General features: G+C 42.4%; 2 protein-coding genes and 1 pseudogene across 3 annotated transcripts; 1 reads left to right on the forward strand and 2 right to left on the reverse strand.

The window, feature by feature from the left end:
* Positions 1 to 1,402: 1,402 nt before the first annotated feature.
* LOC103630718 (uncharacterized) lies at positions 1,403 to 6,283 on the reverse strand. Its single transcript, NM_001310314.1, has 8 exons — positions 6,076 to 6,283; positions 5,807 to 5,924; positions 3,694 to 3,825; positions 3,165 to 3,608; positions 3,026 to 3,089; positions 2,665 to 2,804; positions 2,252 to 2,563; positions 1,403 to 2,036 (listed from the first exon to the last, which is right to left on the reverse strand). Exons 1-8 carry the CDS (start codon positions 6,093 to 6,095, stop codon positions 1,743 to 1,745), a joined length of 1,524 nt encoding a protein of 507 aa, NP_001297243.1. The 5' UTR covers positions 6,096 to 6,283; the 3' UTR covers positions 1,403 to 1,742.
* A 1,427-nt stretch (positions 6,284 to 7,710) lies between these two features.
* LOC111589705 (uncharacterized) lies at positions 7,711 to 7,891 on the forward strand (annotated as a pseudogene).
* A 1,309-nt stretch (positions 7,892 to 9,200) lies between these two features.
* On the reverse strand, positions 9,201 to 17,726 carry LOC100502171 (uncharacterized). 2 transcript variants are annotated; one of them, NM_001363208.1, is made up of 11 exons: positions 16,958 to 17,412; positions 14,276 to 15,030; positions 13,517 to 13,622; positions 12,034 to 13,442; positions 11,651 to 11,776; positions 11,412 to 11,552; positions 11,134 to 11,340; positions 10,970 to 11,033; positions 10,519 to 10,658; positions 10,114 to 10,425; positions 9,291 to 9,841 (listed from the first exon to the last, which is right to left on the reverse strand). In NM_001363208.1, exons 4-11 carry the CDS (start codon positions 13,429 to 13,431, stop codon positions 9,614 to 9,616), a joined length of 2,616 nt encoding a protein of 871 aa, NP_001350137.1. In that variant the 5' UTR covers positions 13,432 to 13,442; positions 13,517 to 13,622; positions 14,276 to 15,030; positions 16,958 to 17,412; the 3' UTR covers positions 9,291 to 9,613. The 2 variants fall into 2 exon arrangements, with proteins under 2 accessions (XP_020394741.1, NP_001350137.1); XM_020539152.2 differs by lacking the exon at positions 14,276 to 15,030 and having other exon boundaries at positions 9,201 to 9,841; positions 16,958 to 17,726.
* Positions 17,727 to 23,825: the final 6,099 nt, after the last annotated feature.

Genomic DNA, 23,825 nt, shown 5'->3' on the forward strand with positions numbered 1-23,825 from the left:
CTACCTAAACGACACCATGAATGGTACGACATATACCTCAGGGCCCTCACAATGAGGAAAAAGGCCACCAGCCATAGTTTCATGTTTCGATGCCCCCCTACAACGCATGCATTTGCCAACGAGCCCATCCAATCAGGCCCAGGTGCATGGATCTCACTTCGGTACTTTGCCATGCGGACTAGCCACAAAAAGTTTGCCCCAAATTCTGGAGAAATATGATGGGATGATCAATCCACCGAGTTTCTCTAGATCTATGCTACTGCCATCCTCTCTAGTGGGGGCGTCGAAGAAGTGATGGCAAATGACTTCCATGTGGCTTTGTATAACGTCTAGTTATCAATTTCAACAAGACGATAATTAACCGACAGAGACATTTAGTTAAAATCCAAAGAACAAAGAACAATTGATTAAGAAAGATGAAAAAAAATAAATTGAACACAATCATGTCACTTGTTTCCTCTCTCTCTCATCCACCTCCGTTATTTCATGCACGTGCTCATTCTGTCTCCCTTTTCATTTCTTTTCACCATGCATGGAGTAGACTCATTACTTGATCCCTCCCAATAGCCATGCATGGCATGATGCACATGCAATTTCTTCACCTGCTCTGCCATGCAGGGATCTGCTGATTCCTCGCTCTAAGACCATATGCACGCAACAGAGGAACTCCCTGGCATTTTACTCACCTGCAATTTCTTCACCCGCTCGTTGTGGCTAGGTGTCAGTTTTCGTTTTGTGGTTCACTGGAGTCTATCCCGAGCGCTCTACACAGTATATCAATCCTCACGGATTTGGGTGAGCTACGGTGTGGTCCTTGCAGCTATAGATGAGCTATCCTATAAGCCAGATGAGTCACTTATATATGTTGCATTGCTATACTTGGCATTATTATTTTAATCTTGACATGCTTTGTATCTGTTAATTATCTTCGTGGTGAGGTGGAGCTTGCAAAGTACGTTTTGTACTCAACCATTGTTGCACCCTTCAAAGGATTTCGACTTCGAGTAGGATCATATCCGCATCTAGATTATTGTCAGTGGATCCATAACAGACGAGGATCTTCACACCTTATTGATTTTCATTATCATCTTTTTTATGGTGATAGCTACTATCATCGTGCGGCTGATGATGTTGTAATCTCTAGTTTTTCATTCGAAGGTCCCTATGTATCTGATTCCACTTGACCTTTGATGTATTGTACCGAAAGCTATGCTTCGGTTATTCAATACATATTGTGGTTTTCAACGATCTTCAAATCATTGGCTGAACCAGAACCACCATAGTGTGAGCAACCAAACGGACCCACTGGAGCTCAGTCGTAAAAGAACAGGAGGCGGCACACACCGAATATCCCACGAACGAATCAGTCAGGAATCGCCTAACCTAGACCAACATCATTTTGATATCCAAATGGTGGGTGGTCCCAATCATATCAGCACAAGCTGAAGCTGAGGACGAGGTCACAGCCCGACACAGCTGCCGGGGCTGCGGCCAGCAGTTATAAACACGTAAATACCTACGGTATAATGGTGTCCCTAAACGCCCAATATGTCTCGCTTATGTCTTTACCAGAAGATCTAGACAGGGATATATACATAGACTACCTACAGAAAGCAGTTAGACGATCGGCAGCTCAGGCATCAAACTTGCTGTGTTGTGTTGCATCGGTGTGGCCCAACTCCCCATCGACCGAGGATAGCTTGAATGGCAGGTTTATTTCCAACAGCAAGCCCGACTCCGCCTTACAGCCTCAACGTGGTGTCCGCTGCCGATGTGGAAGCTCCGGACCTTGCCTTCTCGCTGAGGAACTTGCCACAGTCCGCGCCCTTCGCGGTGAACTCCGCCAGAAGTTCCTCGTGAAGCCTCTTCAGTGACTGCTTGAACCTCACCGAGCAGCTCTTGTCGCCTTCGTCGACGTCTTGCACTCCGTCACCAGAAAGGCATCCAACCTGGGCACCCTCCAGGTAGGCTCTGCAAGCCACGAGGATGTTGCGCCCATACTTGCGGAAATGGCCAGCAACAAAATCCTCGAAATTCTGCGGACAGTTACACCCACGTTAGGTTCGCATGGCTGCATACGAAAGCATAGGCGGCAAAACAAGCTAATGGTTTTTATCACAATAGGGAACCTAAACCTATGCTACAAACTAAATCACCATGTTCGAGCGGTCGGGCACCATACTCCCCAAGCACTTGTCCCCCAGTTTACCGCAGTTACAGTAATAAATAAACATAATAATAAGAGGCATACCTTTGGTGGATTTCGAAGAGAATACAGCATCGTCCTGCAGGAGTGCAGGAACGTGTCTTCATTATATGTCAGGGATTTCTTCTCCCCGTGGGCTGTGTTAGCATGCATAGCGTAGCCAGGCTCATTGAAATAAGGCTTTGCATTCAAAACCAAAGCTTGAATAGAGACCAGGACCTGCAGCATAGTTGAATTGGCCGGGTTCCACTTCTCACATCCACTGCCAGTCCACGTGTTTAGGAGGCTAAGGCACACCTTCCCGCAAGCATACAAGTTTGGATTAAGCCGCAAACCACCAGCACGGTAATTCACCATCTGTATAGAAACAACCGATCATCCCATGATTCTTAAAGCAAACTGAAGGAACAAGGAAAATAATTAATTGATATAAAGTGCTGAAGTCAAGAAAATATTACCGGTGGTATATTTGGATACTGAGGAGGGAAGTAAATGTCAAAGAAGAAGAGCCCGTCATGGTAAGGAGTACCAGCTGGTCCCATAATGACAGCTCTAAGCAGGTCCATTCTATCCTCATATGCCCTCACAAATATAGTTTCTATTCAATTTGAAGAAAAATACAGATTATAATATTTTGTTTAAAGTAGACAGGTGAAACTATAACCATTCTTGACCCTCATGAACAGGCTCTTCTAAGTTCTCAAGACAAAAGACGCATTTAACTAACAAAGGCATGATTGCACCAAGTGTGGTACTATTCAAAGAAACCCATGCGACCAATTCATAAAATTACGGTAATAGTAAGCAACAGCTACCTACCTGGCAAATCTTTCTCTAAGACTTTCCACTCATGCTGAATACGTTTGACCCAGTCTTTTGATGGCTGTTAAAACAATTTTTTTAGTACTGAACTGAACTAAGACAAAAATGATAGCAAAGGGCAGGGAAAAAAGATTACCTTTTTTACCGCCTGAACCTTTCTTGATTCTGGCTTTGAATAATAATGATCACTATGATCATCAACAGTATCAAATCGTTTGAAGGCCTTGTATTTTTCTTCGATTTTATCATCTACAGCCTTACTAGGTTTGGTCTTATTTGCAATCTCAATAGCAGTCTTATGCTTCCACGGTAAAGAAGCCTCCAGACCATGTAGAACATTGAAGTTATCAAACTTGGCAGACAAACTAAATTGAAACTCACTTTCAATGAGTGGAGTGTCATAACCATCATCCTCAAACTCATCTTCATCATAAGCATAGTCTTCTTCAAATCCATCAAAGGGGTAGCCATCAGAATAGTTGTAAACTGCCTCGTCTTGAAACACTTTCAGGTCAACCCAGGAACTGGTATATTTTGAAGCATATGTGCTTGGACCAGGGATGTCCTGAACCCAACCACTCTGAATTTATTTACACAAAAGAGTTTGTCTGAGCTTGCATCGTATAAAAGCAGATAATATAAGAATAAGATATAAGGGAATTTACCTTGGCATGCTTTGAGCAATCCATGGGACATACAGCAGTTTGCTTATTCTTTTCCACCTGTGCTTTATCACCAATAAGTATGACTCCATCAGGATCATCATCATCGATTTCAATCACTTCTTGCGGTACAACCTATTGTTCAAGCAAGCACAAATTTCAGAAGCAAATTCATCAAATAGCAAACAACACTCTTTTGATACAGTATAATTGTAACATAACATGCTCAGAAGCTATTAATTTGCCATAATAAAACAAGAGCATTTGTTTGTCTCAATTTTGACATTCGCCTGCGTACCTAAAGAACATAAAGTATGCCCACATAATGATTTATGAAGATAATTCTGACAGTTTTAAAAAGGATATGAGAACATAAAATGGAACAAACCAGCAGCTAACAACTTTTCACCTCATATGCACTTGACAAATGCCACTGCCATTGTCAATTCGTTATTATGTCAACTGCACCATGCCTATGTCTATCAGACCATGACAGGATGCGCCTATTACTATTATTCAACACTTGGTAGACAAAACAAAAAAGACACAAAATGAAATAAACACAGAAGAGTTCTGCATAAACCAATGTGTGGTAAACTGGATTTTGGAGGGCTAAATAGTAAAATCATGGGCTTAAAGTTAAAGGTAGACCGTAGACCTCCAGATAATTTCTTTTTTCTGCAATCTTTCTAAACAGAATGCAATGCAGAGAAACCAGGAGGGGGGGGGGCATAGATGTAGTTGTGAGATGTGTGCACAATGCATATGGTATATGCATTTATTTAAGAAATGGCTTCATACAACTTTATGGGAAAAAAACTATTCGAGGAATGGCAAGATTACTTGGGCATCATTAAAAATTATGAAATGCTTTCAGCACTTTTACTTAGGAGGTGCATTTGTCTTCTGCAAAAGAAATCTTTGGTGGCAATATATATCTAAAGGTGCATATCAGCATATGTGCAGATGTAGGGGCAGGGGGCTGGGCAGCATGGTTCTTAAGGCGGTAAGGCGAGATAAGGCGCTGGACCACCGCCTAGACGCCTAGGCGACGCCTTATCAACCTGAGGATCAGCAAAACAGTGCCATGGAGGAGGAAGAAAAAGAAAAAAAAGGAGAAGGAAGGGGTAGGAGGCCCAGCCCACCAGCCAGCCCATATAGTCCTTCCTCTGGCAACCCTAGGTTGCCTCTCTCCCCCACCATTCAGCTGTTGCTGCCCCCGATTGAGCCGCCGCCACCACAGATTCGCCGTCGCCGCCTCAGATTCACCGCCGCCGCCAACGATTTGGACGCTGCCGCCAACGATTCAGCCTCCGCCGCCCTGGATTTGGCCTCCGCTGCTCCCGATTCGGCGCTGCCACCCCGAAACGGCGGCGCCCCTTTCCCTTCCCCTCTGCCCTATACCCTCTTGCTGATTCTTACCTAGGCGACGGGGACGCCTTGGATCGTTCGGGCGCCTGGACGCCTAGGCGACACCTTTAAAATAAGGCTGGGCAGGATTATGACATTCACAATAGAATTCACTCGTTTGTCAGTGTAACATATTAAAAATAAGAGGGCTACAGTGATTACAAAAAAAAAGGAAAATCTAACATCTGTTGGATGATGAAGACTGTCATAAGTTGACAAAAAGGATCAAGGACCTGATGAATCAAATGAAGATGCAAGGGGAACCAAACTAATGTTATTAGAAGTTTAGTATTCTTATGTGTGCATCGTCATGATGTAATTCTTCTTTCTCATGCTGATTCTTCTCTAAGAAACTAAGATTTCTGTTTTCCATGAATCCCCGTGATGTAACATCTTATTTGTTCTGTTCTGTTTTTTTTTTTCTGCTAGAGAACAGACCACATTTTTTTAAATACCATTTGTTCATACTTCCATGGTTGACCAATACACCAATAAGATGATTGCCAAATGAACACTTCAAAACACATCACATTTTTTTGTTCAAATACATGGCACATGAATTAACTTATCAACTGCAACCTGCCATCATATAACCACCAGGCCTTATCAGAATTCACCGTTTCCCCGGCACGGATTTTTTTTTTTAAAAAAAACAATCATACCAATCCCAAGGAATCCAAGGAGAAGGAGGCGAATTGGACATCACCTGGCTCCGCTTCCTCTTGTGGTGGCCGGAGGCCCACCCTGCAGCCGCGGCGGTTGCCGGAGACACCTCGACCACGTCGGGGTCATCGAACGAAGAGCTGCCCGCGCAGAGGCAATTCCTGCGACGGGTACCAGATCGGCGGGGCGGCAAGTCCGCATCAGAATCAGAATTGAAGGGGGGCGAGACGGGAGGAGATAAGGGGCCAAATAAGCCTTTGGTCTAAAAAAAAGGACGAGGGGCCAAATAGATCGGCGACGAGAATGACTCACTTGGAGGCGCGGGTCGCCATCGGGGCGCAGCAATGCGATCGCCGTCGATGGGCACGGCAGGCGGTCGGCGCTAGGGTTCCGGCGAGGTGGGTGGGGGAGGAGGAGGAGGGTGGTCGTCTGGGGGGATGAGTGCGGCGGCGTCGGAGACTGAGAGGAGAAAAACGAAATTTTATACTGAAAAAATGGTTTTTTCGTAGAGGAAAGAAGGACCGACCCGAAAAGCCGTTCAGATTTTTGGAATTTATTTTAAGGCTCGGTGCGTGGTGGGCCCTAGGCTCTCTCGGCTTTCTGCATTCCAGTTCAGGAAATCAGCTCGCACGGGGTCTGCTTCAGTATCTGGACACCTGACTGACCTTGGGAGGCTGGCTCGTGGGCCCTGGCCTACTCACATGTGGTGTGGTGGGTGAATAATAATATCAGTTCTGTTTGTTTAATCTGCAGCGACCTTTTGTAAAAACACTGTTACTACGCTTTTGATCTAAAAAGTTAATATCAGTTTTTCGATGGTGTTATTAGCTTTATAAACTCGGTAAGCTGTAAAAACCCCTGAAAACCAGGCTTTTCAATTTTCTATATAAATTCACCTTTTCTGAGCTCCTGAATTTACAGAAGCTAAATAAAAAAAGCGACATACTTGTTTTGGCTTAGAGCTTTCCCAAATATCCACCCAAAACAATCATGCATAACCACGCGTGTTCTCTATCTCTAAGGCTAATCCAATTAGCAGACGGTTATCGATGCAATCTATCCGCACCGCCAGTACAACTGTTGTAGAATATTTTATTTTATAGATGCTAGAAGTGATTTGTAAAGGCTGCAGTACCTATTACGTACGTATAACGTAAACAATGTGGGGTTATCGGTTAGACCATCTCCAACAGTTTAATTATACTCATACTTATATTCAAACTACATTGTATAAACAATACAATCTACAAAACGATACAAAACAATGTTTATACATTAGTTCACACATATGGTCACTAAAAACAACTTTTGCAGTATTTTGTATTGTAGATTGTATTATTTGTAGAGTGTAGTCTCTACTATATTAAAGTATTAGTTTCAACGGTCGTCACACGTCATCTTTTTTACAAAGAACTCCTTATATTTCTTCAAAATCAACCTGCGGTCTCATATCATATCACATCTCTATCCTATTTGTTCACACAGCGTTCTCGAGGCTGTCGCTCTAGCAACAAACTCCGTCCATTTCGCAACAACCTCTGTACGCTTTTTTCCATCGTTGCATATTGAATTTTAAGTGAAACCAACTATGCAATTGAAAATAAGTACAAGGCTCTGTAAAAGCGGAAAATGTTTTTATTATTTGATATGATACTCTAAAGGCAATAGTAAGTATATATTTCAGTAAGCATGTTAAGTATTAGAGGATAAACTTGTTGTAGTTGGTATTTCGGGAATGATCTTGTTGGTGTACTTGTGCTTTTCTACGTCTTGCTAAATTTGGAGAAAACTGTTAAGCCATCACCATAAATGAATTTGCATGTGTTACATATGGAATCTCAATGATGATTTTGGTTAGGGCATCGGATCTACACCATCCTCTCGCTCCCAAGTCATAAGCCAAAACACAGGCTATAATTTAACTCGAGTAAAGGGGTTCCTTTTCAACTTATTTTTCGGTCTTTTGGCTAAGATCAAGTGTAATATTTGTTTTACGAGTTCAATATATGGTATATGAACAATATGTTCAATTTGACATTAAATTTATTTATTATAATATTTTTATGTGGAGGGTCTATTAAGACTCTCAAGTGTCGCTTAGAGCATCTCCAACAATGCCTCAAACTAGTGCCTCAAATTTAAATATAGGGCTCTACAAAAAAAACTACTCCAACAGTGCCCTATTTCATAAATTTTTGTCAAAAAACTATAGGGCACCCTCTCAAGTGACTCAAATATACTACACCGTAGTGGACTGCCCTATAATCTAGATTTAGCGTTTTACTGTTGGAGCGGAGTGTTTTGTTGGTGCCCTAAATTCTATAAAATATACTTATTTTTAAAATATATGGCATTTTTATAGGTCACGTGGTTGGAGATGCTCTTAGTCACTCAATGAATATCATTAAATATGGTTAGGTACCGTTGCAACGCACGGTTATTAGACTAGTTTGAATATATGTATGGGTATATGTAAGCTGCAGGAGATGATTTTACGACAAGAGCAGAAACATATGCACGTCGCTCCAACCCAATAACAAATTCTTTTTTAACAAAATACAGAATCATCAAAACAAAGTTTGTTGACAGTCGCGATCTGTCAACAGGTAAACACAGAGGTCTCAGGATCACACAGCTGGTTTTACCTCACATAATATTGGTCATACCATGATTAACATATGAATAATATTCATCGTGTACCCAGTGCTCAGAAAAAATCTTGTCTTTGTTCCTCTTATCTCTAATAATTCAGATTTTCTTGAATTTTATCTTTAATATTTTTTGACATCGAAAAAAAAAACTTGAAGGACGTTGTAAGAACGGACTCCATTTCCTACCAACGCCAACTACAAGTTTTTGTTACCATAAAACCATCTCCAAATTTATGATATAGGCGTCTAGAACATCCTCTATTGTTTCTATTGTTGAGCGAGTCATTCACCTGTCATAATTTATTTTCGTCTAGCGAGTATAATAAACATCTGATCTGTTGGCATGCAGCGGGAAAGGTCTGAGGGCATGCCTGTTAAAGCCAGCAAGGAGGAAGCGAGATCTTTAGGAGAGTAGTCCTCTAGTAATAAATCTCCATGACTTTATGCTTTCCCCCTTCTTTTGGAACTTCTATTCCATGTCTAAACTTACTTTTCCTCTCTATTAATATATGTTGTATGTGGTCCACATCTCTTATTTTTGTCGAATAAAATGAAGTTTGGCCTCCTAGTAATGTTGTGATTTTTGAAATAGATGTTAAAAATTAAACATTACCTATTTCACTTATTTATGGTGTTTTTCCCCAAAATGTTATTTAGCCCCATGACAACCTATGGTTTTCGGTAGTGTGAATTTTCGAGATATTTATGTAATTTGCGCAATAAATTGTATTAAAAAATAAAAATAAAAATCAATCCAGCACATCCATATACAAGATAAACAGCACGGCAACAATGGATCCCCTTGCCTTCGTATTTCAGATTGCAATATGAGCAAATATATGAATACACAGCTGCTATGCCAATAGTCCAAAACGATTGAACAACACACATTTACATTTTATTTCACACTGACCGCAGAAGACAGCCCAAACCCAAACACTTGAGTGTTTAGCTGCCTTCAGCTTAGCAACATAAACACCAGCAATCATGCGTACATACCGTTCCGCATTTACAAGACCAAGCATATCAGTTCAGCAATCATCTGTATATACTGTTTCACATTTACAAGACAGGCACAAGTAACACACAAACCAGGCGCCATTTTATTTGGAATACACAAGCATCGAATATACACGCGCAATATAATAAAGGGTCCCAATTCCATTGCTGATGCAGCAGAGAGCAGGCTTGCGCTGGTTTTACCGGTCGCTGGTGATACCGGCCTCACAGAAGGCAGTAACGAGCTTCGGCAGAAGCTTACCAAGCATTATCTTGAAACCGGTTGAGCAGTTCTTGTTGCCGTCCTCTGCTACGTATGCTTTGTCGTGCGCGTGTCCGACGAGATCGCCCCCAAGATAAGCCTCGCAGGCATCCAGGATGTGCGGGGCACGGCAGGTGAAATGCTCCTTGACCAACGTCTCAAAATGCTGAATTCAGACAAGGGGACAACTCCGTCAAATACATGTCTTAACAACTAACATTGAGTGATGCAACAGAACCTAGCTAGCTAACTCATAGCATTATAAATTCAGAAGCCTTGTTTACTCCAGAGCTGTTTGATTGAAGTTTATTTGAACACGTAGCATTATGAATTCGGAAGCGTTCTTGACTTCTCAAGTTTAATTAAAACATACAAAGTGTTTGAATGGTAGATGCATAAGAAAGAACTAACGTGTTTTCAGAGCTGATGACGACATACCTTTGGAGGCTTGCGTAAAACATACATCATGGATTTGCATGACAGAAGGAAGGCATTCTCATTGTACGTGATGGAGTTCTTCTCTCCATCAGCCTTGCCCACAAATTTGTCGTATCCCGCCTCGTTGAAGTAAGGTTTTTCGTTGAGAACAAGGGCCTGAAGCGATAACAGCAGCTGAAGAACAGTTGAGCTCTCAGCATTCCACACTTCGTTACCAGTGCCTGTCCATGTCTTCAGGAGGCTGAGGCACACTTTTCCCGACTCATACAGATTTGGATTCAGGCGGAGACCACCAGAGTGATAGTGAACAGACTGGAAAGAAAAATTTACACCATTTGATATTTGAAAAAAAAAGAGCTGTAAGATTTATATAAGAACAATAGAGACTGGAATGGAAGAGCTTACAGGTGGTTCATGGGGGTAATCAGGAGGAAAGAAAATATCGAAGAAAAAAAGATTGTCATGGTAAGGTGTTCCAGGTGCCCCAACGATGCAAGCCCTCAGAAGATCCATCCTTTCCTCATAAACTCTCACATGAATACCATCTGCATAGTTAAAACAAAGCATACATATAAACATCATACTAGAATTAAAAGTAATATGGTTTCCATGACATGGAATATTTGCCAGTGGAATGTAATGATTTACACCTAGCCTTAAACACCAATGCAAGTATGCCAGCACTCAATGTTAGGGTACAGATTTGCTACCGATAGTAGACTATCTCTAAGAAATAATGAGTGAAATAAACAGCTAATGAAGTTTCAGATTTACTAGCAGGTACCTGTTACAGAAATTAAAACTACTGAAGTTTCAGATTTACTGAATTAAACGGTAGAAAAGCTCAAAATAACACCTGGTAGGTCATTTTGCAGGATGTTCCATTCCAGTCGCACCTTCTTCAACCAACCTCTTGTAACCTAAAAATAGAAAATAATCATCATTACACATAATGCCCCTTTCACACCAATGATTATTGCTCGAGAATAATGACAGTGAAAGCTTCAGAAGCTGCATTACACTTTCATGGCCATTTTCCTTCACAAAATGATGATCCAAACAGTCAGTGACTACATCGAATCTTTTTGAGATGGCATCTTCTGAAGAGAGAATTGGCTTGTCAATCTGCGCCACAAACTTCACTATCTGTTCTTCTTTTGGTGTTTCTTCTGCACATGGCTGCATTTCTGCCATCTTCACAATTTCATATCGAGGATCTACCAAAACCTGGATAACATATTCACTTAAAAACTCTGGAAAAAATGAGCTTGGCTGAATTTGTTCAACAAATAACTTACTGAGCTTGGAGATGGAGAACCATGAATACCAAACAAACTAGCAGCCACATTTGTCAGGAAGTCAAAAGCTGTCTTGGGAAATAGAAAAGCAGTGGCTTTGCACAAGGAGCCAGTGCAGTCTTCAGTAGACTCCAGAGCAATCTGAACAAAACAAAAAAAATGTTCAGCCATCACTTAATACAGTTTAAAAAGTTGAGAAAGAGAGGGAGAGAGACAAACAGACAAACAAACAAACAGACCTCATGGTTCAATTCCTCCTGCTCAGCCTCGTCTAATGAATCACCAATTGTATGTTCCTCATTCATTGATTCTACAGAACTATTATCAAGAAGCTTGTCCAATCCAATTATCTCAAAATGTTGCACCTGCCATTGGACAAGAGAGAAATGTGTTACCGCTAGTTTGTTCAGACCCATATCTCATGCTTAAAAAAAATACATTTCCAATATCTCATGCTTGATCAAGCTCGAAAAAAAAAGACTGGAACATAGATATAACTAAAACATGGCAAATAAATACAGCTTAAGAAAGTAGACAACTAACTAACTAACCAAACATAATCAGGACCCAGTTAGAGACTGTCAGACTGACAAAGTTAGTGGCAGAGTTAAAGCTAAGTTACCTTGGATATAACACCATTAGCCCATTGCACTTCAATTCCATTGTCCTTGTACCCAAGTACATTTCCGGTGCATGATAAGAAGCCAGAGGAGGTAACCAATGATTCTTTGCTTGCCAATGACCCATTTGTGGGATCTGCTTCAGACTTGTCTATGTTCATAGCTGACCTGATAACGACCTCGCCAGTGCAGAAGGAGAAATCTGGGTGCTCTACTAGCTCATAAACACTTACAGTCTCCACTGCAGGGTCACTTCCATAGCTGACAATGTCACTATGTGCTGGACCAATCCATTTTACATTTACTGTTCGCTCCAGTGCATCCACATCACTCACTATTGCCGTTCGCGGACATCTTGCAGCATCTTCTACAGTCAGTTTTTCTAGGACAAATTGACCTGGCCAAAAATCATGGTCACCAAGGGTACTCACAGGGAGTAATGCCTGGGGTTCTAGACCAAGAGATACAGTTCCATTCTGCCACAGAACATCAACAGTGCTCTTTGTCTTGGCAACAACAAATGTTTGAGAACAATCTGAACCATAACTTTCAAAATACATGTGTGCATGAGAGTCACACTTCTGGTCTTCACTAAGAATACAAGACTTGCCAGAATCCATCCAGAGGCATCCATTGTTGTCAGTCATAAGAGCACACCAATCACCTAGTTGCCAATTAGCGTAAGGGAAACATGACAGCAAGGTGAGCTTCTTTGGGTCCTGAATGTTTGGAGGACTTGATGATTTATCTCCCCAAACATTGGTTACAGATGTGATCCAGTTCACATGCACCAGCCCTACATCGACATGAGAGACAATACCATCATCTCTACTGGGCCTCCATGATCCACATAACCATGTTGCTGACTTGGAAACTGACGGATCGACTATCCTCACACGTTGGCCAGGATAATAAAAGTAAGGTGCATCTTCAAAAAGAACAGGAGGAATGGGCTTCAGTACATCCGAATCCCTTAACAGGATTTCACACTTTGCTCCATCACTGAATAAAAGTGTGACAAGATCAAATGCTCTTATCACTCGTCCAATCCATGGCCCCATAACAACGCAGTCACCGGAAACAAAAGATCTCACTCTTGATAGCTTCTTGCTGTTTACATCTTTAATTATGTCACCTGAGCTTGTCTCCAAGTCAACAAACATTGCAACACCAACAACACGTCCCAGCTGACCTGAGGGATCAGAAACAGGGCAGACTATATCCCCATGCAGAAACCCCCTTTCAAAAGTCAAAAAATTATCAATCTTGCCAATGCTCTCATCCAGACTGGACAAGATGTTTTGGGCATGGTCACTATATGTAAATTCACATTCTTGGTCTTCACTGTCACTGGTCCCAGTATATGACTCACTATCCGAGTCAATTGTAAACAAATCCATGATTTCAAACCCTGCAACGTCACACTTGGTTATTGATACGGCATAAGACAACCTTGTTAAGAAATGTTACTCCATAATTACCTACCTTCTTAGTAAGGTGTGGCTGCTTGGGTAACGTGGTAATCTCAAGAACAAGGAACAATATGCAAATTGATGTCCAGAAGGTCAATATACCAGCTGGCCAAGTATTTCTGCAGAAAATGATGGAAATATAAGAGGATCAGAGATCGTAACGAGAAAAGATAAACAGAACCATATCTCTTTATGGTGTTTGCAATGTACTGGGAGCGGGAGGTACCCTTAACAATACCAAACATCCAAACCTTATATCTTAAGGATAATTTACAGGTTTTTTATCAAAAAAACCTTTTAAATTCTTAAAACACTTGGCATGCTCAAAATTTATCTGTTTATCGTCTAGTTCTAAAATTGACTATTGGATTGTGTGTTGCTCCACATGGTTATTTCTTTTCCATTCCATTCTGCCATGACTATAGCAACCACATGGAGAGTGGCACAGAAACCTTGTGGAGACTTTTCCATTATCACCTTATGCAATATGCTAATATATTATCTATCCACTGAAATACAAATGTATGGCCTCATAGCCTTCTATTGATGTTGATGTCACAATTTGTTTTCATTCTCACAGCCATTATCAAATTAACCGAGTGAGGATTGGATAAGCCATAAGCGTTTCTCTCTATCCTTGTGTTCTAACTTTTTAGTTACATGTCCTACATTTAAGTGCATCTAGTTATGGATCATTGGGATACAAGTAATGAATGGCCATCATAGCTTGCAGGAACCACAAATGTCGCATTGAAGGAAATCGGTGTATTACCTTCCAGAATCACTTCTTGATATTCTCGTATAAGTTATGTGCAGGCAGGCAGCACACTTGACTGATAATGCCAAAGGAGAATTACCCAGATATAGATGCTAGTGCGCACAGCGGAAGGAGATTTACTAAAAATAGTAAATATAATTGGTATTTAGTGCCAAAGGAGATTTGCCCGAAGAGCGATGTGAAACTAAAGGTAGAACTAGTGCCAAAGGAGATTTGCCCAGTGAGAAATCTTAAAGCTAATGCCAAAGGAGATTTGCCCCCAAAAGAGCTATTAATAAGTACTGCCAAAGGAGATTTGCCCAGCAAATCAGATGGTACGAAACCTTATGAAACTTCCATCAAACTAAATGAGAATTTCCTGATGGATATCATTTGGAAGTCTCTTCGCTGCTGATAGTTCATTCGACGAGGAGAATATGCTCAGGATAACCAGCAAAGTGATGCACCCTGAACAATGTTTGCCAAAGGAGATTTGCCCTAAAACAAGGATACTTTCATAAAGGGAAGCGATTCCATAGAGAAAAGATCAGCTGACAGATGATATACTCTGGATGATCACAAGAGATAAGTGACCAGGAGTGTCAGTCCACAATCAAGCCTAATCACACAGAAGAGAACATGCTACTATCTGGTGACCAGTACTCAAGAAAGCAACCAAGGTAACAGCTTTTCATCAGTGGGGGCTTCAATTATGATGAGATCACAGAATAAAATGGTCTGTCGGGTCCAATTGCTAGGATCAGCTGACCCTGAAACCATAGCAAGAGAAGATTAGTTCAAATGGTCATCTTACTACAAAATAAAAAAAAACTCGACCTACGGGGGTAAGACAGCACACAGGCATTATATTAAGAAGAAGACCTTCTCACGCAGGTCAAAAAACCCGCGATGGGGACCGAGTCTTAGACCTATGCTTTGGCGTGGGACAGACGAGGGGATTTTTTTTAACCACAACCTGAAATTCGCTCACACGGGGAGTCAAACCCAGGACCTGAGGAGTGCTACTCAGACCACATAACCAACTCAACTAGAAGTCCTTTCGCATCTTACTACAAAATAATATCATGCAACATGCAAGCCTACAAAGAGACAAAAATATTTACATGCTTCATAGAAAATGCTGATCAAGGAAATTGAGGCTTTCAAGGACGAATACAGTAGAAAATCCCCTTAATTTTCTCAATATACTAGGCTAATTCCATTAATGAAGTTTGTTGGGCATATGAACAGTAAAAAGATAAAACCCTCTAAATTAGAAGTTGTTGCGTAAAAATGAATGGGGCAGATCAGAAATATGATTCTAAGAACAAATAATTATTGGTTAAAAATGCTCAAACATATCAGATTCTTTTTTGCCTTTGCATTTACCATTTTATTTCTCAAACACCATAATAAGTATAGTCCAAGACACCAAAAGAATAAAAAAGACAGTTCAAACCAACAAAAATACCGTATTCCAACAACATGGAAGCCTGATATATTAAGATTTTTTAGGCAATGATATATTGAGATTATTACCCAGAATGACAGCAGAAACAGTAGATACAGGCCCTGTTTGGCACAGCTTATTTTCAGCTTCTTCACAAATTTAAGCTGAAGTTCTGCCAAACAGGCAGCTTCTGCAGCAGCTTATCAGTTCAGCTGCTTCTCAAAATGAACTAAAAGCAGCCAACAAGCAGAAGCTGCTTTTTACCAGCTTATCAGATAAGCTGCTTTTTTAACAAGCAGCAGCTGTCCCAAACAGGGCCACAGAGTTTTGCTTGCTAGAGTACGCATATACAAACATGTAAAAGTTATTTCCCTGATCGATGACAACTACAGCAATCGGTATGTCCTTTTTCCTACTGCAAGGTAAAATAGACATAATGAATGAAAGATCTGAAAGTTCAGGCTAAAGCACTAATTCACCAATAGATGGGGCAGGCAAAAACCAAATCAACCAAAGAAGGCAGAGTGGATGATTCCCTAAAATAACCTGTACTTCCAACTTTATTTAACTGAAGAAATTATCAGACAAACAAAAGTTTGAATCAGGGAAACCACTAGTTTTTTTAGTTAACACAAGTGCCATTTTGTAAACTTGACATGGGAAATTGAGATTCTTCCTGGTAAACATGAAGATAACAAGAAATCACATACACGGCAGCATCATAACCACTCATAAGCAGCTATGGCAATTGACACAACCCATCAAATGAGCCAACCTTCCGAATAAATCAAACACAACCAATTATCTATCCATGCTAGTTACATCATCCTAGAAGCAAACAAAGATGGAGCCCAACTAAACCTTAGTACCCTGCACACCAATCAAACAAGACAAACAAATTTCCCTAATCTCACAGCTCCAAACCCAACAAAGAAGCCAGATATTTCTTTCGCTTTCAATCAACAACAAAGAAGTAACGGCATAACCCCAGTGATAGCCGAGGGAACATGGCAGAAACACAACTACGAAGAATCAACAATATAGTCATAGCACGAATAATTCGCGCTCCTCAACAACGATCACGCGGCTGGGGTTCGCCGCGGTAGGAACCGGGGAGGAGCAGCGGCTGCGCCGGCACAAGAGGCAGTGAAGCCAGGGGGGAAACCGCCGGCGCCCCATCGACAACACGCGAAACGAACCTCGAAAGCAGGTACCAAATTTGGAGCCTGACGCAATGGTGTCCATACCTGTCGCAATCCCAACCCGCCGCCATGCTCGCTCCCGAGAGCCCAGACCCGCGCACCGAAGAAGAAGAAGAAGAGGAAGCTACTGCGCTCCTCTCCCCCCACGCCTCAATCCATCCCCTAACCCTTGGACCATGGCCAGCAGCAAGCTCCTGAGTTCAAACGGCTCCAATCCCTCCGAGGAAGCAGAGGCCAAGACGTGTAGCACCACCACCAACAACACCAAGTCGCACCAAATCACAGCCCGGAGCAGTTGAACACTGGAGCGGTCGTGTGCCCACCGGTATTTCAAGTGGCAGTGAGGACGCGAGGGGGCGCGAGAGGACAGAGAGCCACTGGGAGGAGTGGGAGGTTCTCGCTGGGTGCTCGGCGGCTTGCTCGAGTGGGCGTGGTGGCGGTGCCGGTAACGATTTCTACGGTGCGCGAGCGCAAAGGCCTCGCCTTTCCGGTGCCGCGCGCAATTCTTTTGGCTTCTTTTATTTAGCCGAGGGCGCGCCTAATTGCGCTGCGCTAATGGGATCCCATCCCCCACCCTGCCACTTTTACGAGCTCGCGTGTTCTTCCTCCACTCTCCCTTTTTCTCTCTCCAATAGACCAATACAGGTGTTGGGAACTGAAGACGAAAGCTTTTGGTGGGCTCCCGAATTTCCATTTCCTTGCTCCGAAATGACGCGGACCTAACCGGGGTCAGGGTGATCAGGCCGGTGAGTTGACCCGAGCTGAACGGGAAGCTATTATTGCCGATTGGGCCCCTCTTGAGTTCCTTCCCCGTGTCTCGCTCTCGTCGGATCCGCTTCTACTTTTGCCAGCGCGATTGCTCTGGAATCCCCATTGTTGGCTGCAGGAATTTGCCACTTCGATCCCACGGAGAAACAACTCAAATTTTAGCTGGGCATAGCTAGCTAGTGTTCTGACCAACCATATAAATGCAAAGATCCAGCCTAAAAAAAGCTATAGACATTTTTAGAGCTAAAAGGTAGCTTAACTGATATTTGGTTGAATTGTTTGTTTTTATTCTAGACACACACACACACACCCAAAAAAAAAGAACAGTTCGTCCGACCAAAGACAACTGGAATCGAGCAGAACATCCAAAATGTCGTTAGTTCAAATGAGACTTTTGCGTTGCAGTTCACGGTACCAAGTAAAACAAAAATGGAGAAAAAAAACAGCTGTGCAAAATATGGTTTTGAACGGTCTGCTGACGACGGCCATAATAATATACTCCCTACTACCCCTGCAAGTTTGCAGGATCCCGGGATCGCCTGCAGAATATCCCTCCACATGGCCGTTGCGACACCGCTGGAAGTGCAGCAGGCGGCGCCACGACACAGTGGAGTGGCCGCCTCTCCTTTTTTGCTTGCTTAGTGCCAGCCTTCCTTTCTTTGCGGTCACCAGAAGCACGTAGTTCCCAGCTCTCATCACACGCATAGAAAAGAACGGCAAGTTGCGTCACTGGATCGGAACGCAAGCCATTGCATCGCCCGGCTATCTGCTTGGCTGCTTGCGATCTTTCTTTCTATTCCTACGTTTTTTCTACAAGACAAGACTGATTCATGTCAAGTTTGTGTATAATTTCAGCAATCGCAACAGATGGCTTTCTAGAGCGGTGGCGACGGCGGCAGCGAACCAGTAGGACACACTGAGGAGAGGAGAGGAGAGGAGAGGAGGGAGGGGCAAGTGGCGTTCTCAGCTCAAAGGATCTGATGGATCATGTGCTGGGCTACACTTTCTGAGGTATCTCGAGTGGATATTCTAGAGAGACATGCATGGAATGGAATGGAAGGCAGTGCCAGTGTACGTGTAAATTAAATGCTGAAAACGAAATGGGTTTCGGATGATCTGCGGAATATGCTTCCTTTCTCATCCAACTTGTTATTATGTTGTTGATAGCTATATGGAATTGGATGGATAGATTCCAAGTTAACAGCCGGTCGAGATCTCAGCCGAAGCGTGAAGTTGGTCTGTGGACCGTCGTCTTGACTTTTTTTTTCCCCTTAGCATATGCATGGCTCGTTTGCTATACGGGTCTGTTGTCTCTAGCAACATCCTCTATATTTATCATTTATATTCATTCTTCACAGTTTTCTCCAAAAGATTTCATTCTCTATAAATCCTTTCTCTTAACAACGTCATCTAAATCACGTCTTCTATACTCAAATATCTATATTAGAAACATTTTTTATTTTTTTTTGTACATATGTATTTGTCATACTCTCAAATGTACAAAGGCCCCTAAAGGCTCATCTATTCTAAACATAGAGGATCAAACGGCCATCTACGCTCTCCAACAGCGTCCTACAAACGGTTCTCTAAATTTAGAGGATGCTGCTAGATTCTATATAGAGAGAGTTTCTCTAAACAAACCTCTATCCATTTAAATACTTTAAATAACCGGTTTATCAAAACTAAAATATTTATAATACATTTTAGAGTATGACAAATACATATATATATAAAATAAAAATGTCTTTAATATAAGTATTTACATATATATAGAGAACGTTATTGCCTTGTTGGAGTAACCGTCGATGGTCGCGCACAGCACGCATAAGTCCTGTTGTGGACGCACTGTACACGCATGATTTGCACATGCATTTGCCATGTGTGTTTAACGATGTCCTCTTTTTTTCCCCTGAAATTCATCCAGGCCCATTGCTTGATACGTAGCAAATTAAAGGCATACAAAAAGGATTCTCTTTTTTATTGGTAAAGATAACATAAAATGTTATAGCAATGGGAGGACTGTGCTTGCATGATGCAGTGTTTGCTGTTCATAGTGCTCTGCTCTCTGCTAGCTGCCTCTCCATCTCGAATTCCCTTTCTCGCAGCAGTAGGTCAACACCAGATTAGTTCGTCATCATGGCACCAGGGCCGTGTTCAACTCTGCAATCAATTAATCAGTGAAGCACCTGTGCTGCTCCCACTAGATCTCGGAGCCACTGAGTCCAATGGGCCTACCAGCATTCAGGTCATCCAATATGTCTATTCCTGGCTGCTATCCTCATGTTTTTTTTTTCCTCTCTCCAAAATTTACAATACTAGCAGTGGATTGGTGAAAGCTTGAAAATTGCGGGAAGGCAGTACAATTTCAGGAAGGCATCCATCATCGATAGACGGTGTTAGAAAGTGTTTACTGATGCATGTTTCAGGAAGGCAGTACAATTCCCCACCCCAGGGAAGGTAGTACAATCCATGTCGAAGTACAATTGATCGTGGATTAGAATAATAATAATCGTGATCATCATATGGAGTCTTTGTATCCCTAAAAAAACAAGCTTTAGTACAGGTAACTCTGGCAGCATATGCCATCCTTTGTGGCGCCATCAACTTTCCAAACAGTTGAGCGACAAAATAAGCAGATCAACTGGCGTCTGCTGCATGGAAGCTTAGCAGAAAACTCCTCGGATTAGAATAATCTCAGAATCTTCCTTCCTGAGACTAACTTTACAAAGGGGAAGGAAGGGGGGAAAAGAAAGGCACAGGCCACTATTGCAGCATATTCTCTGTCATATACTCCTAATGAACATTAACATTCAAAGGTGAAAGGCTGGGATTTTCTGAGCGTGACCTTACAAGCAAAAGGTCTGAAACCCAGCGTATGCAGATGAGCTTTACACAATTACACCTCTCTAGCCTAAAATTTGGCACGAGAAAAGACACGCGCAGCCGAGATGTGTCGCCTGCTGGATTCGAGTTCAGTTGCACCTGTATTTCAGTGCCAAAAGAAGGCGGATGAACAGGGAGACAGGCAATGGCCTGGGACTGGGAAAAGAGAAAAAAAAAAAGGAGGCTCGCAAGTTGCTTGCAGCCAGCATGCAGGGAGAAGGATGGAATTGGATAAGCTCGATCTGATTCGAGTGACCGTGACGGGACGGAACGGGAGGAGGTGGGGAATGGGGAGGCACCCAGAAAGGGCAGATGCAAAGCAAAGCAGGGCGGCAGGCCAGTTGTTTAAGCCAAAAAAAATGCAGGGTGATCGAGGAGAGGAGGATATGCTCCGTCTCCAACCCGAATGCCCCAGCACAGTTCCTCCATTATATTACAGCCCCCCCGGGCGGGATGGGAGGTGAGACCTGCGATGACACCCACCAAACCAATGGTGGCTGGCGCCGGCCCTAGCTTTTCTTTGCTTTGCTTTGCTTCGCTTTCCTTTCCTCTGCTTTGCCAAAAGTGGCTTTGCCCTTGCGCATTACTACCATTATGCAGCAGCGCTCGGCGCTCTGACTTTTGGCGTGGCGACTTTGCGTTGGTGGAGGCGATGTAGATGAACACGGCTTCCGATTAGCCCTTGGGTTGCGTGGGTCCTGATGCCTAAATGCTACCGCGTGCCTTAGGCTCATCGGCGGAGTTCTGTTCAGTACGCGAGACAGGATCTACCTGCGAAGATCATCGTGATCCATGACAGTTGCATGCTTGCTTTGATTTGCTTGTTTGGATCGGATCTCCCCGCGCGTTCTCGTGAATGTTTGCTAGACAAACGAACAGTTATTATTTATATATATATACAAAGTGGATGTCTGGAAGGGGATGCATGCATGCACGCACGGATGCATATCCATCTATCCGTGAAAGCGGCTATCTTGTGTTGATACAGCAATTGCTTGGTTTCTTGGGTTGGGAAAACATAGCACACCAGTCGGATTTATTACAAGAATATATATATATATATATATATATATATATATATATATATATATATATATATATATATATATATATATATATATATATATATATATATATATATAGACACACGACGACACTAAAATGCAATCATGTGTATTTTAGTTTGTGGATGCATAAACCCTAAGACTCTCTGTCCGACCAGAGCACCTAACACCCCGAGCACGCCTTCCCATAAGAACACGCCCTCGGCCCTCCTGTACGCACGCCTCCCTGCCCCCCGTCGCCGCCGCGTGCCTCCCTGTCCCCATGCCACCCTCTCCCCCGCCGCCGCCGAGCGCCTCCCTGTCCCCGCGCCGTCGAGCGCCTCTCTGTCAGCGCGCCTCCCTGTCCCCCACCGCCGCGCCTCCCTGACCCGCCGACTCCTTCTTCCTCCGATCCTCTAACCCTAGATCCATGGTCCCACCGTCGCTGCCGCACCTTGAATCGCCTCGATGCTCCTCCCCTAAATCCTTGGAGATTGTTGTCGCTGCTGGTGTGGTGTGATTGCAACCCCGCATTAGGTGTGATTGCAACTGCTGTATAATTCTACTCAAATATCTATTAAAAAATGTAAACAAAATGATTGCAACTCCTGGTGTGGTGTGGATGCAACTGCTGAGTTGCTCTGATGTGATTGCAAGTACTGAATAACTCTGGGAAATTTTATTAAAAAATATGATTGCAACTGCTGGTTTGGTGTAATTGCAACTGCTGGTCTGGTGTGATTGCAACTTATATATAGCTATGTCCAAAAATCTGTTAAACAAACAATGATTGCAACTGTTGTCTGGTGTAATTGCAACTGCTGGTCTGGTGTGATTGCAACTTCTATATAACTATGTCTAAAAATCTGTTAAACAAACAATGATTGCAATTGTTGTCTGATGTAATTGCAATTGTTGATCTGGTGTGATTGCAACTTCTATATAACTATGTCCAAAAATTTGTTAAACAAAACAATAATCGCAACTGCTAGTCTTGGTGCAGACTGAAGTTGTCAGGGCCTGCAAATCATGATTTGATGAGCAACTCAGCAGGGTGGTGGGGCGGTTGGCTCGGACCAGGTGCTCTTGCCGCGTAGTTTCGGCCTGGATGCATTCTCTATATTGAATGCACCCACGTGTAATATATAAATACATTATATATATATATAGGTGCGTGGGGATGTGAATGGCCGAGAAACTTAGGTCTTTTGTTTTTTTCTTAATCGAGGAATTGAAAAATAATCTGATTGTATTAAAATGAGAAGCACAGTTTAGGTATTGCTTTCTATTTACAGAATCCAAATAGGTTGTTAAAGAATGATGATTGTACTGCGGATGAATATTGTATGATAAGATTTTTCTAGTCTAGTAAGACTATGACTAGCAGACACGTATATAACTGTTGTAGAGTGGAGTTTGAAATTGAAGACCGAACATAAAGCCTTCTTTTCTGACTACAAAGCTTGTTTTCTGTGGCGTATAGGATTGTTTTTTTATGTGTGTTGTTGTTGTTGTTATTTTTGTGAGTGGAGGTTTCCTTTTTATTGTATTTGATTCCTTCTTTATCAATATATATGTCTGGCATACTGTACTTCTGGAGAAAAAAGTAAATAGAAACAAACTGCATTCATCCACGTACGTAGACATACCATTGTATACCGATGTAAAGTTGAGCACAGGTTTGCATCCTCGACCACACGAAATGGCACCAAAAGGAGTCCACATCCACAGGTCCAATCCACCGCAGCGATCACCAAGCACACCACCAGCAGCACTAGCGATTAAAATCGAATCTAATCTATTAACCTGCAGACTAGTAAACCTATCACACTCAAAACGACTAATCTAAGCACCAATAAATAGAAAAGTGTTCTTTGGTGGTGCTAGTGCCACCCGCATCATCACGTAAATAAACAATGCCTTGCCATTTGCAAAAGGAACTTTTTTCTTTTAAAGAAAGAAAGAAAGAAACAGTCTGCCCAATGACTAATCAAACACGCGGCCTAGTTGACTCGAGGGAACGTGAGAGGGCAAGAAGGATTGGTCTATATATATAACCTCGACAGAGCAGCAGATCTTCAGATTATGAGCAGTCTATCAGAGCATGACAATTGACGAAGTGCAAGGGTTCCTGGGTCAATCAAATGGATCTGCCCACTTTCGGTTTTGGACTTCTGGTGCATCGCAACTTAGAAGATGGGGCAAGATACAAAGAGTGC

This window comes from Zea mays, chromosome 6 (assembly GCF_902167145.1).
Source record: "Zea mays cultivar B73 chromosome 6, Zm-B73-REFERENCE-NAM-5.0, whole genome shotgun sequence".
Lineage (NCBI taxonomy): Eukaryota > Viridiplantae > Streptophyta > Magnoliopsida > Poales > Poaceae > Zea > Zea mays.